The 15,887-nt window shown below is 48.7% G+C and overlaps 1 protein-coding gene across 4 annotated transcripts in view; it reads left to right on the top strand.

The window, feature by feature from the left end:
• Positions 1-13,345, top strand: part of PRICKLE2 (prickle planar cell polarity protein 2) — a 104,522-nt gene extending 91,177 nt beyond the window's left edge. For 2 of the 4 annotated variants that reach the window (XM_034065983.1, XM_034065986.1), the window contains 2 exons: positions 2,150-3,013; positions 12,243-13,345. In XM_034065983.1, coding sequence (XP_033921874.1) covers positions 2,150-3,013; positions 12,243-13,111 — 1,733 coding nt within the window. In that variant the 3' untranslated portion in view covers positions 13,112-13,345. The remainder of the gene's footprint in view (positions 1-2,149; positions 3,014-12,242) is intronic. The other 2 variants (XM_034065985.1, XM_034065984.1) reach the window with 1 other exon arrangement.
• The last annotated feature ends 2,542 nt before the right edge of the window (positions 13,346-15,887 follow it).

Below are 15,887 nucleotides of genomic sequence, written 5' to 3'. Positions count from 1 at the left end.
AGATGCTTGTTCATTAGGCATCGTTACTGTTTCTGTTAGCCTTTTCTAGTCAACCCAAAAATAGTTGTTCTCACGCAGAAAGAAATAATGCACCAGAGTCAGTTTTGGTTTCTAAAACAGTAATTTGAAATATGCTTTATTCTGGGGGCTAGTTGAACCCCAGCACTCAGGGGTGGTAAACTGGGCAGACTGGGAAGCTGCCTTGCTGCTCTCCTAGCCCTGTTTGCCACTTGGCTGAGCATTTGCTCGCGGGTGCATGGGGAGCTCTTTCTTTGTCCATAGAGGTGAGCTCACGTGTTCAGTATTTCATAGGCTGAAGGGAAAGAAAAAAGCCCCAAACAACCATTTTGCTCCTGTGCAGCAGCCAGATGGCATAGTGGGGGGAACTCAGTGCTCAGCAAGGCACTTGGAGGACGCGTTTGCTGTGACCTGCAGCACATCCTTCCCCAAAGCTCAGCTGCGGAGCGGTGAGGAAGCAGCTGTTAACGCTTCTCACATGCTCCCTTCTCTCCTGCTTCCCCCATCTGCTATTCTCCCCTCCATCCAGCCAGCTGGAGCCTGCTGACTCTCAGGTTTTGGGGGCAAAATGCCTGTTTTGGTGTATATCTGCACATTTCTAGCAAAGGAAGGACTGCAGCCATCTTGCTGCGAGTTGCTTGTAGTAGTCACTGAGCGTTGTGCTTAAGAGCTACATAAATCAGAGATAAGACTTGTAAAGCTTGGGGTTGGGTAGCTGAGGATGTAAGGTCCTTCCTCTGCAAGGTGGCTTGGGCGCACTGGAAAAGGAGCTGATAAAATCCCACCCACCGTCCACAAGTGTAGCACTCCAGTTTGTATAAAAGCATTTTATTCTTTATATGGGAAAGAAAAAACCCAATTGCACCAAACCAAACCTAGTTTGGAATAAAACAGGCTGTTAATGTAGTGTTCATTTGCAAACTGTGCAAGCCCATGAGCTGCACACGTGTGGTGCAGCACCCCACCGTGCCGGCCAGCCCACCCTGTGTGAGGCAGTTTCTCAGGTAACAGGGGCTGTTGCCAGGAACAGCAGCTTAAACCAGTGAAAGAACGTTATAGTTGAAACCTCAGGAGCTTTTGCTCACAGCTCTCACCAAGAATGATGTGCGTGCAGCAGCCATGTGCTCCCCAGGGTTTGGCTGGTGGGGAACGAGCTTGCTGCATCAGTTTCTTTAGTTAAGCCAAAGGGGGAAGGCAGGGATGTGCACCCAAATCTGTGGGGCTGGGTCTTTCTTTTCCCTTTTAGAGAAGGGGCCCCAGTAGGCAAAATAAAGTTAGGATGGGGTCGTGGTAGCAGCGAGGGATGGGGATGTCATCTGCTTTGTTACATACTTAACCAGGGCAGCAGGAATTCCTCATTACAGTTCGGTTGAAGGCTTTTTGTTGTTTTTTTTTTAAATAGGCAGCATATTATTGCTTTGACTTCAAGGACTTTATGGAGAACTTCTTGCATTCCTTTGCTTTATGAACGGAAATATCCCCATTTAATACAAAATAGCTTGAGGCTCAGTTCTGCTGCCTTTCCCAGAGCTGAGTAAATCCCAAGCAAAGGCCTGCAGCCTGCAAGGAATTAGAAACGGGCTTAACTTCACACATCAGAGAAACCCTGCTGAAGGCTTTCAATAGTGAGCCAGGCTGCATGTTGCTTGTAGTTGAGCACAGAATCATGGAATGGCTTGGGTTGGAAGGGACCTAAAGGTCATATAATGCCATATCCCCTGCCATGGTCAGGGACACCTTTGACTAGAGCAGGTTGCTCCAAGCCCCATCCAGCCTGGCCTTAAACACTGTCAGGAATGTGGCAGCCACAGCTTCTCTGGCAATCTGTGCCAGTGCCTCAGCACTCTCATATTGAAGAATTTCTTCCCAATATCTAATCTAAATGTCCTCTCTGGCAGGTTAAAGCCATTTCCCTTGTCCTGTCCCTACAGGCACTTGTCAAAAGTCCCTCTCCAGGTTTCTTGTCAGCCCCTTTAGGCATTGAAGCTGCTCTAAGGCCTCCCAGAGCCTTCTCTTCTCCAGGCTGAACAGACCCAGCTCTCCCAGCCTGTATTCATAGGGATGCACATGTTAAGTGCAGTGTGAGGTGATGTGCACAGGCTGACTGATGCTGTGACTCTTCCCCTTCAAGGTATCGACCAGGGCCAGATGACATACGACGGCCAGCACTGGCACGCCACTGAGACCTGCTTCTGCTGCGCACAGTGCAAGAAGTCACTGCTAGGACGGCCCTTCTTGCCCAAGCAGGGGCAGATCTTCTGCTCCAGGGCCTGCAGTGTCGGTGATGACCCCAATGGCTCTGACTCCTCCGACTCAGCTTTCCAGAACGCACGAGCCAAGGAGTCTCGCCGCAGCGCCAAGATTGGCAAGAACAAGGGGAAAGGTGAGGAGGGAGCACGCAGCCCTTGCAACCAGCTGCAGGTCACCTCCAACCGCCTCTCCACCGACGTGGACCCGCTGTCTCTGCAGATGGATTTGCTGAGCCTGGCCAGCCAGACACCGAGCCTCAACAGAGAGCACTTGTGGAGGAGCAGGGACGAGCTCTATCACTATGGGAGCAAAATGGAGCAAAGTCAGTCTCAAAGCCCTTTGCAGCTTCTCAGCCAGTGCAACATAAGGACATCCTATAACCCCAGCCAGGTCCCAGGCTCGCAGCAGGATTTATGGGCGAAACATTTCAGCAATCAAAAGAGGAGCTCCTCGCTGGCCATGAAGAGCCACAGTGGCAGCTTCATCCAGGAGTGCAGAGAGGACTACTACTCGGGGAGGCTTCGTTCACAGGAGAGCTACAGCGACATGTCCAGCCAGAGCTTCCCTGAGACCAGAGGAAACATCAAAGTCCCTAAGTACGAAGAAGAAGAGGAAGGTGAGATGCCAACACCTCAGTGCCGCACCCGGCACCCCATCAATGCCCTCAAGTTCACAGAGGACCTGACACCCACTGAGCAGACTCCCCGTGGCTCCATGGAGTCCCTTGCACTCTCCAATGCAACAGGTACATCACCCCTGCTCCCAGGGTACCACCCTGCGACCATCCCAGATCTCCTCCATGTGATGGGGTCAGTGTCATGGCTGGTGTCTTCCCATTACAGGGGTGACTGGCAGCTTGGGGACTGCTTGCTCAGTGCCTGGTACTCCCCCTCTTGGTTTGCTTGCTGGTTTACAGGGCTTTATGGACTTCTGGATTTTCCATGTTAGCTCAAAACAAATGTTTCCAAGCTCTTTAATTCTCCCTTTTATGAAGAGGGAGGGGAAATCAAGGCCAGCTGCTAACGCAGAGGCAGATTCCAGCCTTCAGCACTTTGAAGGACTGCTGTCAGCTGCCCTTGCAGGCTAAAACTATTTCAGAGTGCTTTGAAATAAGCCCCTTTTGCATGTTGCACAGTCCTCAAGCATATGACTAGTTAAAAGAAATTCCTCCTGCCATACGCATGGCTCTGTTTCTCCTCTTCCCCAGTCCCCAGGTAGAAACTGCAGGGGAAAGCCAGGCGAGATGCTTGTCCCATCAGGCTGAACCCATTTCTCATGAGCACATCCCAGGGTAATATTTCTCAGTCCTCTCACCCCAAACATGTTTGGGTTTCATTCTGCGGCCGCGGGGCTGGCTGTGCGTGCACGGACGTGTCTGCAGCAGGCTCTGGTCCACAGCTCAGCACTGGGGAATCTCAGTCCCCTGCAAGCTCCATCCTTCATGCAGGTAATTTGCATTATCAGATGGCTGAGCTCATCTGGTAGAGCTATTGCTTGCTTCCATGTCCCTCAGCAGAAAACTTCCTGGGAAAGAGAGATGGGGATGCTGGCAGTGGGTCCCCAGAGAGCTGAATCTGAGCTCCGTGCTCTGCCCTGCCTGGACAGACAGGTTTGCTCTGCTACATCTGTGCTTCCTCCTCACCCTGCTCCTTGGTGTGTTTGTTTAGGGAAGTTGCCAGCCCTGTGCCAAGATGTGAAATGATTCCTGTGTTCAGCCAGGATCTCCCTAACTGGCAAGTGGCAAAGAAGTGGAGGGGAAGAGGAGAAGCTAATGAGCTGCAGAGGGTTTTACTCAAACAGCCTCAGATAGGCACAGCGGAAAAAGAGTTGTGAAATGGTGAGGGAGTTGGGAATTGCTCTCCAAAACAAGGTTTCCATTAGCAAAGCTCCACATTTCCAAAGCTGCTTGTGTTCCTGAAAACTCCTATTGTGTAAACCCCATCAGTACAAAGAGTCTTGAGCAACACCAAGTTCAGATGAGTAATCCCTGACTATTAGATGGGTTGTTGCATGCTTTGGAGGTAAAGTGTTAACAAGTTTTTGAGGATACAGGTCAAGAGATGGGAAACATGGCAAAGCCTTGGTATTAGAGTGAAAATCATTGTCTTTCATTTTAGAAACCCCTTTTTAAAATGCTGGGAGGAACCCTCCACAGGGACCTGTCCTGTACGTTCCCAAAGCATGACTTTCTTTATAGGCAGTGCCTGTTGTAATGACTGTCTTTTTTCCTGCTTTCTGGAGCAGAGGCTCAGCATGATGGGGCTTGCAGTGAATTGAAGCAGTTCCTCTGCAGAGTGAGGTGATAACATTTTTATTGATGTGTAGGATTCTAATAACTTGCCTTCCTCTGGGACCTGGCTCAGCTCAAGCTGGGAGGCGCTGGGCACTGACAGGCAGCTCCACCAGGGCTGTGTGTGCAATTATGGAGGACACAATTATCATCCCATTTAAATGGCAGTGTTTTGACGGTGGGGATGTCAGGGTGCAGCACCCCAATGCTTTTTCCATCCGCACTGCCACTGAGCAAGCAGTCCAGCAAGCACCCCATGAAGCTACCCCCGTAAACTCCACACAAGGTCCCTTTGAGCTGCTCATGCCTCCATTACAGCTGCTCCACCTTATAAAGTGAAGTAACGCTGCATCCATCTAACATTTTATGGCATCACTGAAACCCCTTTTTTCTTTATAGGGAGCTAAAGGGCAATCAGTCTCTGAGCTGCAGAGCACATGTTAGAAGCTGGACCCTCCCTGGCAGCAAATTTTGCTGAGATGTTTCTATTACAACTAACTAGCCAGAGATATCAGTAAGAGCAGATAACTCATAGGGTATGCAGCATCAGTCCCTGTGTCCCTTGCCAGAAGGCTGCCTCCTGCAAGCAGATGTTGTCCCTATAATATTTTTAATGCATTCAGTGATAGACTCTGGGTCGCTCATTGGATAGGTCAAGATCTTTGTGATCCCAAGTGACCTGCAAGACCCCAGTTTTTCTCTTTATCAACCAAGCTCTACTTAATCATTTGAAAGCCAGTTCCTTGTGGATTAGTAAAGCTGTGTGACACCGTGTTAATCCTGGACATTGCCCTTAAAGCACTGGACTGTGCTCTGCTGTCTCACCAGACACTGGAGTTGCAGGGGTAGCTTTGACCCTCCTTGTGCTCTGTTTCAGGGTTCAAATTAGATGGTAGCATCTCTACCATCCTCTAGGTTTTTGCTTGTGTAATTGCCACAAATGCTGATGTGTTTTAAACACATCCAGTGAAAAAGGGCAGTTTCTTGCTGGTGGAGGGCATCTCTCCTTTCCTTCCATGTTTCTGTTTGAAAGTCCCTTTTCTGTCATAGCTGAAGGTTGTGGCAGACTTATCTGCTACAGCTTCTTTCAGATTGGGTGGTCCTCCTGCCCAGCATGGCCATTAGCTGGAGAGACAAAGAGCAAAAACTATTTCCCAGCACATTCTCCAAGAGAGAGATCATTTTTTTGCTGATTTTATATTTCCTTTTATATTGTATTTCCTTTGGCTGCTTTGGGGCTTTTTTTATGGCATTAGCAACAATACAAAACAGTGGATGCTGTAGCAATGTTTACCCCATAGCTCCCTTCATGAAGCAATCAGGACGATGTTGAGATGGAGTCTGTCCAGGAAGCTTTTCTCATGAGGAGGACCCTACCAGAGGTTAATCACTTCCCAGAAGATACTTGGTCCATCACAGCCGTGCTCCCAGTGCTTGTGCTCTGCCTTGCTCCGCCTGTGCTTGCACTGCCCTCTAAACAGGTTTTGCAGATGCTTTATGTGCCTGGCAGCTGAATTAGAAACCCAGACCAGATCTCTGTTGATTCCAGACAGTCAAATCCACAAAATCCCAGCTGGTCAAACAGCCCAGTAATGCTAAATGTTACTCTCTGGGAACAGTCTCTGTGTGCAGCTTGCAGAGAGAGGAGGAGTACTTTGGAAGAAGTCACATGGAACAGTGACACCTGGAACGGCGAAAGGAGAAACAGAGTTTGTGCATTCCTTGGGGAAAATGAGTCTGGGTGAGGGTAACAGTCTCATCTGTCACAGGCATAATCCAGGGGGAAAAAAGGTGTTAAAGTGGTGCCATGTTAAACTGGTGCCATTACAGGGTGGAATCTGATTTCACGTGTGTGGTGCATGTTTCTCCAGTCATTTGTGTTGTGAGGTGCCCAAAGGCCCCAAAAGCTTGTTTTTCCAGGGCTAGACAACCACTGGGATATACCCAGAAAGCAGACAAAAAAACCCTATCTATATGCACGAGTTAGTGCTGATCCCTGTACATCTGAATTGCAGAATGACCTGAAAACATCGTCTGGCTCCAGTTCCCGCTTCCTCTTGCTTGAGGAAGAGCTGAAAGGTTTGGTGTGGGAGGAAGAAAAAGTCCCATTTCTCAGGGCCACGGCTGTGTTTTCCAAAGAAACAAGGGCACAGCCTATCCTGCACTGAGGGTTTGGGACACCCTCACGGGTGGTAGTAAGAGGCTCAAGGTGAGGGATCCAGTGGCTGGTCCCCATCCCTGTGCCCTCATGGCACTGCATCCCACCAGTGCTGCTGTTCCCCTTGGGCTGGAGAGGGGAGCTGCCCCAGGCACTTCAGCCGAGTTATGCAAGACAGAAAATGACACATTGGCTGTTCCTGACTTTTTCTGAGAAAAAGGAGGCTCCCAGTTCTCCAGCACGCTCCCACCATCCTCTTTTCTCTAGACACAGGCAGCGTAAAACTGCTTCCAAGTCAGGAGATGGGATCCCTGCAGGGATTTCTTGTGATTTTGAGACCTAGGTATAACATTCCCTAATCCAAGCTGAGTCATTTTGAAACCAGACATGAAGACAGAGGTCTTCCATCCCAAATGACCAATGCCAAAACATTATAAAGCCGCCAGGAATGTTTCTTCTTCCCTTCACCCACCTTTTGCCACTCAGCAGTGGGAGGTTTGGCATGCTTACTGTGCGAGCCAGCCATAAGAATGCCTTCACCCCATTTGGCACATGGATGCACACGGGATGGCACATGGGGGCACACCATAGAGGCTCTCAGCACCACAACCCACTTGGTGAGTGCTCTGCTTTCCCTGGAATTGTTTAGTTTCCCTCATTTCCAGTTTCATAAGGGTTCTGCTTTATTTCTGCATGCCCTGAGGTCACTCAGAAGTGAGACAAGGCTGAGCTATAAACAAAGCCTTGGGCAGGCTGTTTCTCCTTCAGTTCCTTTTTTTAGTTCTTGGGGTTGAACTTGAAATAAACCCTGTTTCAGGGATGGTGAGAATGGGCCTGCCTGGTGCTATGAGAGAGAGAGGGCTCTGACATGGGTGGCTAGACAAGAGAGATCCCATCCTGTTCCCTCTTGTATCTTTATAGCTGCATTTAAACACTGGGTTGGGTGCAGTGTTTTGGTGCAGGCAGGCACCCATCTGGGGCTCAGGTGGTGAGGGCTGCGATGCACAGGTGTATGTGTACAAGATGATAAATGTAAAGGCAAGAAGCAAGCGTCAGCATAGCCTGGTTTGTTTGCAATATTGTAAGTCAGGGCATTTTGCATTCCCCAGGCAGGGTGAAGCAGACGATGCTATCTGTGCAGTGGATGTCTGGCTGCAGCACAGCCTCACCCTGTGTTAGCACAGCTTCGCTGGGAGTTGAACATAATGAGGGCTGGAAGCTGCTTTCCCTCACAGGGGGCTTCATTCCCAGCCTCCCACCCAGTGTACGTGCTTCCTGCAGCCCCTCTGCTGTCATTTGCCAAGTGGTTTAATAATTCATAATTACTGCAACTTGCAGCCCCGGTTTAGCAAAGCACCCAGTGAGATTTCAGCGCCTTTGAGTGCTTTGTTGTGGCAAAGTTGTAGAGGTAATGCTTACGAGGATTATCTCTGTGCCTTATTTGTTTGTTATTTCCCTTGGCAGTGTAGATGGGATAAACATAGTTCTAATAGGGGTGGGGAAAGACTTCAGAGGGGATCATACAGCGTGTTCTTATCAAACCTTGATGTTAAGCAGAAACCTGGTTTGCGTTCCTGGTTCTGTACCAGTTTTATATTGAATGCCTGCAGACAAGCTACAGCTTTGGCTTGTGTTCATCCAAAAGGCGTGTGTTTCCATGGCTCTGGAGTGAAATATTGAGCCTGGCAGCCCCACGCAGCGGAGAACAGCAGCAAAATAACCTGCTGTGTCCACATGTGCCACGGTGCTGGCTCCAATCTGGCCATGGGGCAGCTCCCAGCTGATGTGCTGCAGGTGCCATCTCTCCTCTTCCAGTGCAAGAGCTTCTGGGGCAGCCGCCAGTGGGTGCACTCAGAGCATCATTCTACACAAGGGAGTTCTGGTGGAGTCAACACATCACCCCAAGGTTTGCACCCATGGAAAGGGCTTGGTGATGGGGTAAGAACCATCCAGATCAGGGCTCCTGCTCTCCTGGATGGCCTTTGAAAGAAGATTCTCAAGTTTCTTTGTTAGCAAATAGTCACCACTGTGTGGTGGCTCCCTCACATGCCTTTTCTTCCAGTTTGGGTAGGGGTATGAGCTGTGTTCCCAGATGAAACAGCTCATTAAGAGGGAGCTGCAGCACCTGTAAATAAGAACTGGTAATTCAGGAAGATCAGACCTCAGTGCACTGGTGCAGCTCTGAAATGGCAAGTGACTGCATAAGAGGAGGGTCAGTGCCACCTTCACCCTGTCCAGGGAGACCTGGAGCCACCCTACACGTGCCCAGGCATCTGCTGCCTTTGGGTGCCCAGGAGACCCTCAGGTGCTGGAGCCTGCCCCAGCTGTCTGCTGTGATTGCACAGAAAGTTTTATGCTTTTCCAAGCTGAAATTTTCCTTGCAGGAGTTCAGCAGACCTGGAGAATAACGTGTTCCTCTCCTCTTTGCAAGCGTTTTTTTCTGCGTTTGAAGGCTGTTATTATATCCCCTTCAGCCTTCTCTTCTCTAGACTAAACAACCCCTGCTCTTTCAAACTTTATTCCTAGGTTATATTTTCTAGATGAAACTTTTTAGACAAATGGTTATTGCTGTCCTCTGAACTCACTGCAGTCAGACTGGAGGGCTCCTGGCTTGCTCCCACCATGCCTTGCTGAGGCTCTGTGGCCCCACAGAGATGGGCAGGATCATTTAGAGAGCTTTGAAATATTAATCTGAGCCTAACACACGGTTGTGATGCTTTACACATTGCATTGATGTTAATGTAAAGTTAAGGCTTGTGTTTCACAAGGGTTAGAAGTTGCACCCTTGAGAAGTGAAGCGGGCTTTGGGTACAGCCTCAGGAGCATGGGCTTCATCCCACCCTGAGCTGTGTGTGCTCTGTGCTGCCATTCCTCTTATAATCAACATTTCCCCAGCAATTCTAGACCTTAAAATACGTGTGCTTAATTATAATTAGGCTGCCTGGTTGAACAGCCAGAAACATCCCCTGGACTTAATAATCTCTGATTAAACCTTGCTCTCCAAGCACGAGCTGTAAATATATTACAGGCTCCTCATATGAAATTGCCGCCCCTTGTGCTGACCAGCACTTCGAATGGAGAGAGACAAAAGCACTCACAGTGTGTGCAAGGGGCTGGAGACCCTCATCCTGTGTAAATTAAAACCGTGGAAGCCTTGGCTCTGGCTTTCCAGGAGCTGGATAGAGATGGCCATGGTGGGAGAGCCAAAACCTGCAGGTACCATCCAGTGCAGATGCTGTGCACCAGGGTGAAGCACTGGCTTACCTGTGCCCCTGTGAGGCAGGACAAGATTGGTCGCTTTCAAATGGTGCTGCCAAAATCCATCTGCTGACACCACAGAAGCATCCTGTGGTGTTTAGAGCTGTATTCCTGCACAGTGCTCTTGTTGCTCATTCTTATTGCAGTTCTCTTAACGAAGGGTTGCATAAATGTCACCAAGGGCTCATTTTCCTTGGCGTCAGCTATTGTCTGACAGATCCAATTAAGGCCACACTCGGCTGTCAGCAGCCATGATTCACATTCGGGTTAGCTCCACCATCAATCCCACTGTTATTCTAGCTTTTTAGGGAGGTCTTTGTGCATGTTACAGAGTTGCTTTTCCCTCCTGGAGGTGCTACTGGGCTCCTCCATGGTGGCACAGGAAGGACATGGGAAGCAGTGCCTGATGTGATGAACAGCATCACTGGAATCAGAGGCAGAAGACTGGGGGTCCGGCAGGGAGGAGTGCCAGGAATCACTCACTCCCATAATGGGAACAGGGAAAGCAGGGATGGGAACCTGCACAGAACCTGTGCAGGACTGTTTCCAAAGGGCAGTAGGCAGGTTGGGTTGGGTTGGGTCACTGAAAATCAGTGTGACTTAGGAAAAGATAAAAGGTGTCAAGCTGGCTTGGAAAGTGTGCCCTTTTCGAAGCAAAACACGGCTTTTTCTTGGTTTTGTTTTTAACCTAGCCTCCTCCTTTTCCTGTAGCTTTCAGGGATCACCTTTGCTTTACCTTCCATAAACTCCAGAAACATCCCCATTAGCAGCAGAAAAGCGGAGGAGCAGAGAGAAATGGCCATGGCAGCTGGGACTCAGGAAGCAAAGCCAAATCGTGTGAGACCCAGCAGCGGCTTGGGCTCAAGTGCTAAAGCTTTCCCTGGTGCCACTGAGGGGAGAATTTGGAAACATTCTGCCCATCCTTGCAGGATCCGTTGATCTTTTTAATGCTGAATCCAAAGAAACCCTAAAGCAGCTCATGAGCGGGGTTAGTGACAGCAGCCTTTGTTCTTGTTCAGGTTTGGCAAGAGCAGCAAATGCCAAAGGAGCAGAGCTGTTGCTGAAATGTAAGCAGCTTTTGTGGAGGGGGAAAAAAGAAGTTTATTCTTGAATTGTGGGCTGGGTTGTTGTTTTATTTAATTAATTTACAAAGTCATAAATTCCTGGTGATTGCATAAGGGCTGTGCGTCATGGGGAAGATCCTGCTGATGGTGCACAGCTCTCTGTGTTTGGTCTGCATAGGGAGGCTGTCGGAAAGGGACGGGGAGAAGAGTGCCAAAGCAAACACTCTGCATTTGATTTGGGGTGAAATGGATCTCTTCTGAAATAGCTTGCGAAACGTGTTGTCCTGAGCTTGCAGTGCAAGCGCTGACTGTTGCCAGTTGTCAAGCTAACATGAGGATAGTCACAAAATAGGCAGGAAACACCCTTAAAACAGGCCAAGGACTAGGGCAGTGTGGGGTGTGTTGAGTTTCTCATTGATGGGCAGGTTGCTGAGCAGACGCCCCACTTCTCTGCTGTTGGGTGAAGGCTTTCTTGGTGGGAGGAAAGCATCTTGCAGGAGCTCAGAGATGGCTGGCACATGGGAAAGAACCAGTGGTGTCTTAGAATCAGAGAATAGTTTGGGTTGTAGAGACCTTAAAGCTCATCCAGTTCCAACCCCTGCCACGGGCAGGGACACCTTGCACTAGAGCAGCTTGCTCCAAGCCCTGTCCAGCCTGGCCCTGAACACTGCCAGGGATGGGGCAGCCACAGCTCTGGGCAACACATTCAAGGGGACCTGTGCAGCATAGTAACAAGCCTGAATTAGCGGCCCCATTTTAAGCTGCTCCTGTTGTTATTCAGTCCTCCAAAACATATTGTGGCACAGGGTGTGGGTGCTGGATCATGGCACCCTAGTTATCTCAGCATGCAGGAGGCCTCAGGTTACCTCTGATGCAGAATTTCTCACTGCCATTGCTAGTTATTCCTATCAAGTTGCAGGCAGCGTAGACATATGGGGAAGGGAAGTCGTGAAAAGCAACTCGGAGTCCAACTCAAAACACCTTAAATTGGTGTGATTTCTCCAAAGGAGGAACTGCCTGCTCTTTAGGAAAAAATAAAATCATCCTCTTAAAAGGGCTCTTCAGGACAGCATCTAAACCATTGAGTTATTATTTAAAGCAAAAGTATTAGACCAAAACCAGCCTCCTGCCCCCCATCTCTACTGATAGAAATATCTCCTTCTTAACTCTTTTTTTCTCCTTCCTTTGCCTGTTCCCTGGAAAGGCCTCTCAGCAGATGGTGGAGCCAAGCGCCAGGAGCATCTCTCCAGGTTCTCAATGCCTGACCTAAGCAAAGACTCGGGCATGAACGTCTCGGAGAAGATGAGCAACATGGGCACCCTGAACTCCTCCATGCAGTTTCGCAGTGCCGAGTCCGTCCGCAGCCTGCTCTCGGTGCCGCAGTACCAGGACATGGAGCCCAACCTGCACAACCTCGCCAGCCCCCTCGGGTACCGAGAGCGGGCGACGCACGGGCGGATGCACCAGAGCTTTGACTATGGCAGTGGGGTGGCCGGGGGCAAGCTGGGGGCACAGGAAGGTTTGAGGCATGCCCCCATGAGCGAGCGCACGCGCCGCCGAACTAACCTGCAGGATGATGACCGGCATTACCGTCCACACCGGCCCCGGCGGTCACGGCGTTCCCGCTCGGATAACGCCCTGCACCTGGCCAGCGAGCAGAGCTACCGGCTGAAGGAGAGACCCTCGCTTCGAGCCAGGGAAGACTATGACCAGTTCATGCACCAGAGGAGTTGCAGAGAGACAGTGGAGCAGGGTCCCCGTAGGGACGTCTATGGCCACTGTCCCCGGACAGTGTCGGATCTCGCTTTGCAGAACCACTTGGGTGAGAGGTGGGGGCCCTACTTTGCCGAATACGACTGGTGCTCGACCTGCTCCTCCTCTTCGGAGTCTGACAACGAGGGCTATTTCCTTGGGGAGCCAATTCCCCAACCCACTCGCCTCCGGTATGTGACCAGTGATGAGCTCCTGCACAAGTATGGCTCATACAGCATGCCCAAGTCTTCCACACTGGGTGGCAGGGGACAGTTACACAGCCGGAAAAGACAGAAAAGCAAAAACTGTATTATATCCTAATGGCATCCTTGCCAGGCACCTTGGGAGAATGTAAATTAACCCACAAACTTGCACTGGCTTAGATCATGTAAGTGCTTTTATTGTAATGAAAAAAGAACTGAAAGAGTAGGGATTTGTGAGAAGGTTGTAGACTGGCTTCTAGAAATAGTCATAATCCTGGGCACGGTGAATATATTTTGCACATCTTACTTTGGAGAAATAAAAGAACACAGAAAAGTTCACTTTAGCCTGTAATACTTACCCAGTAGTTTTTCCTCTTTCTCCCAGATACTGCCACCCGTTTGAGTTCTGTTTGTCCATACGTGTTTGGTTACCACTGTTGACTCTCAGCATCAGTTTGTCAGTAGGTTTTGCTTTCCACCACGATTTTGTTTTCCATTAGCCATGTTGGTAGGTGATTTGTCTCTCGGACAGTGTGGGAGCCTAAGTTATTTCCATGATTGTTGTAAATGCAATGTAAATGAGAGTTTGGAGAAAATATTTTTGTATTTTGTAATATCAGAGGAATTTCTATATCTTAGGAGTCACTGGGAAAAGGCATGCACATTCAGAGTTGTTTTCAGCCAGAGCTGACCAAACAGTACTTTGGACCCCCCTCTTTTCCATTCTATCATCAAACTTCTTAAGTCTGTCAGTGAGGGCTTGAGTTGTTGTTTGTTTTGAGGTGTTTTGGTTTGGTTTAACCCTTTTTTTCTGTTTGTTTTGATCCTGGTCAATAAAGGGAACGTTTCCTGATTCATTAAGCCCTGTAGAGGCCTCGGTGGCATTTTGAATTCTGCTCATGCTTGTGATTTGCAGGTTACACTCCATCAGTCAGATACAGGAACCCTGATAGCTGCAAAAAGGACTTTATTTTAATTATTATTATTAAATAGGAAAGAACAGAACTACCAAATGTCTGCAACGTTGTAAATGACCAAAGCCAGAGAAGGAATTTTACACCTCTGTAGAGAACGCTGAAGTTACTAAACGTTGAACTATTATTTGGAGTAAATAAAAGTGTAAATGGTGCAATTGTGTGATGTCAGCATGACGTTGTTTTGAATATAGACTTGTCTTATGGTGCTCTAGTCTCCTGGGTTATGTTAACTGCTGTTCATTACAAAGTGGAAGTCTCAATATTGCCTACTGCCTAACACATAAGAGAACAACCGCAAACCGCTCCCCATGGGCATGATCTTGCCCTGTTTGGGGTGGGGCTCAGCCCCTGCCAGCCCCATCATGGCAGAATGTTCTATATATAGGGCTCAGCTGTATTGTATTATGGTGGATGTGAGTTTGTTCTCTGGATGCTTTAAACCATTGGGGTACTGCCATCATGGCACATCCCAACAGAGAATTGCAAACCAATGCTAGGTTGTCCTGGTGCTTCCCGGAAAGGAACAGGTTTGCAAAAGGGGCTCTTGGCACCCAAAGATGTGGGTTAGTGCTTGAGGGTGTTAAGATAAAGCTGGGCTTTAAGCCAACATCACCCTCGCCCCATGCACTGCCAGCATCTCGGGGTACCCCTGAACCTCCACTGAGTGCTCCTGCATCCCGGGATGAGGATCCCTGTGCAGGGATGGCACCAGCACCCCTGGGCACACACAGGGATGCCCCATTGCCTACTCAAAGCAGCAGATGCAGAAACAAATCTTGAAGATGGGTGTCTCCATACCACAGACTATTGCTAGGAAATCTTTTGTTGTTTGTAAAAGACAATGTGATAATTATTATTCCTTTAAAGAAGAAAAGCAAAAAAAAAAAAAAGGAAATGACACTTAAGTATATTTAAAAAAGAAAATGTTTTTTTTCCAGTTGGAATAAACGGAAGTATTAATCCAAAGGGAAGTCTCATGTGTATGTTTTTTGCTCTTAAGGAGAGTTGGTTAATTTTGGCTAGAAAACTTGGTTTTTCTTTAGCTGATCTTACAATAAAAGCACACAAACCAACCCAGCCCCATCCTGACATGGCTTTAGTGGGCAGGGAAAGCTGACAGAGGAGCATCTCCTGCACACCACACACGTCCTTCCTCAGGGTTGGTGACCCAGACCCATTTTTTGGTGTTAAAAAAGCAGAGTTGTCACCTGGTGTAAGTCAGCACAGCTCAGCCAAAATCAGTGCCAGGCCTCCAGCTTACACTAGGGGAGACTTCAACATGTAATTTGTAAATAATGGCTTTTTCCTTAGGAAGATCACAAATCTTTCCTTGTTTTCCAAAACAGATCTGGTAAGTTGGAATGGGGTATTGCTTTCAATGGCAAGTATGACATTATAACTACAGGTTATTATATAACTGGCATTTAATACGTACAATTTAATTTGTCGTCAGTGATTAAAAGCACAGTGAGTGTTGTCTACCAGCCCTGGTACAGCTGAGCTGCTCTTTGTACAACAGGAGCCTGGATCACTCAGCAAATAAGAAAGAAATAATCCCCAGCCTTTCCCCTTCAGCTGCTTGCTGCCTCTCCCTGGGGTAACTTAACACAGTTTAAAGACTCCTTGTAGCGGAATTGCAGCACCTTTCTCTGAGTAATTCTGTACCAAAATCCAGGGCCCAGTGCCCTTATGCATGTTGGAAATGGCTCTTGAAAACCCAGTACTCACCAGTGAGCATTTCTGCATCCCTGCAGAGCACTGGTGTGCAACCCAGCTTTAATGCAACACTGCAATCAGAACAGATGGGCAAGAAAGTGGGGAGATAAGAGTATCTTGGGTGATGCTCCCCTCCACCGGGCCCTTCATCAGCACAATAGGAAGGACTCAGATCACATTTTACAAGACAATTGGTGCTGG

This window comes from Melopsittacus undulatus, chromosome 9 (genome assembly GCF_012275295.1).
Source record: "Melopsittacus undulatus isolate bMelUnd1 chromosome 9, bMelUnd1.mat.Z, whole genome shotgun sequence".
Lineage (NCBI taxonomy): Eukaryota > Metazoa > Chordata > Aves > Psittaciformes > Psittaculidae > Melopsittacus > Melopsittacus undulatus.
The sequence above is the reverse complement of the archived record's forward strand: the minus strand, read 5'-3'. Positions and strand labels throughout refer to the sequence as shown.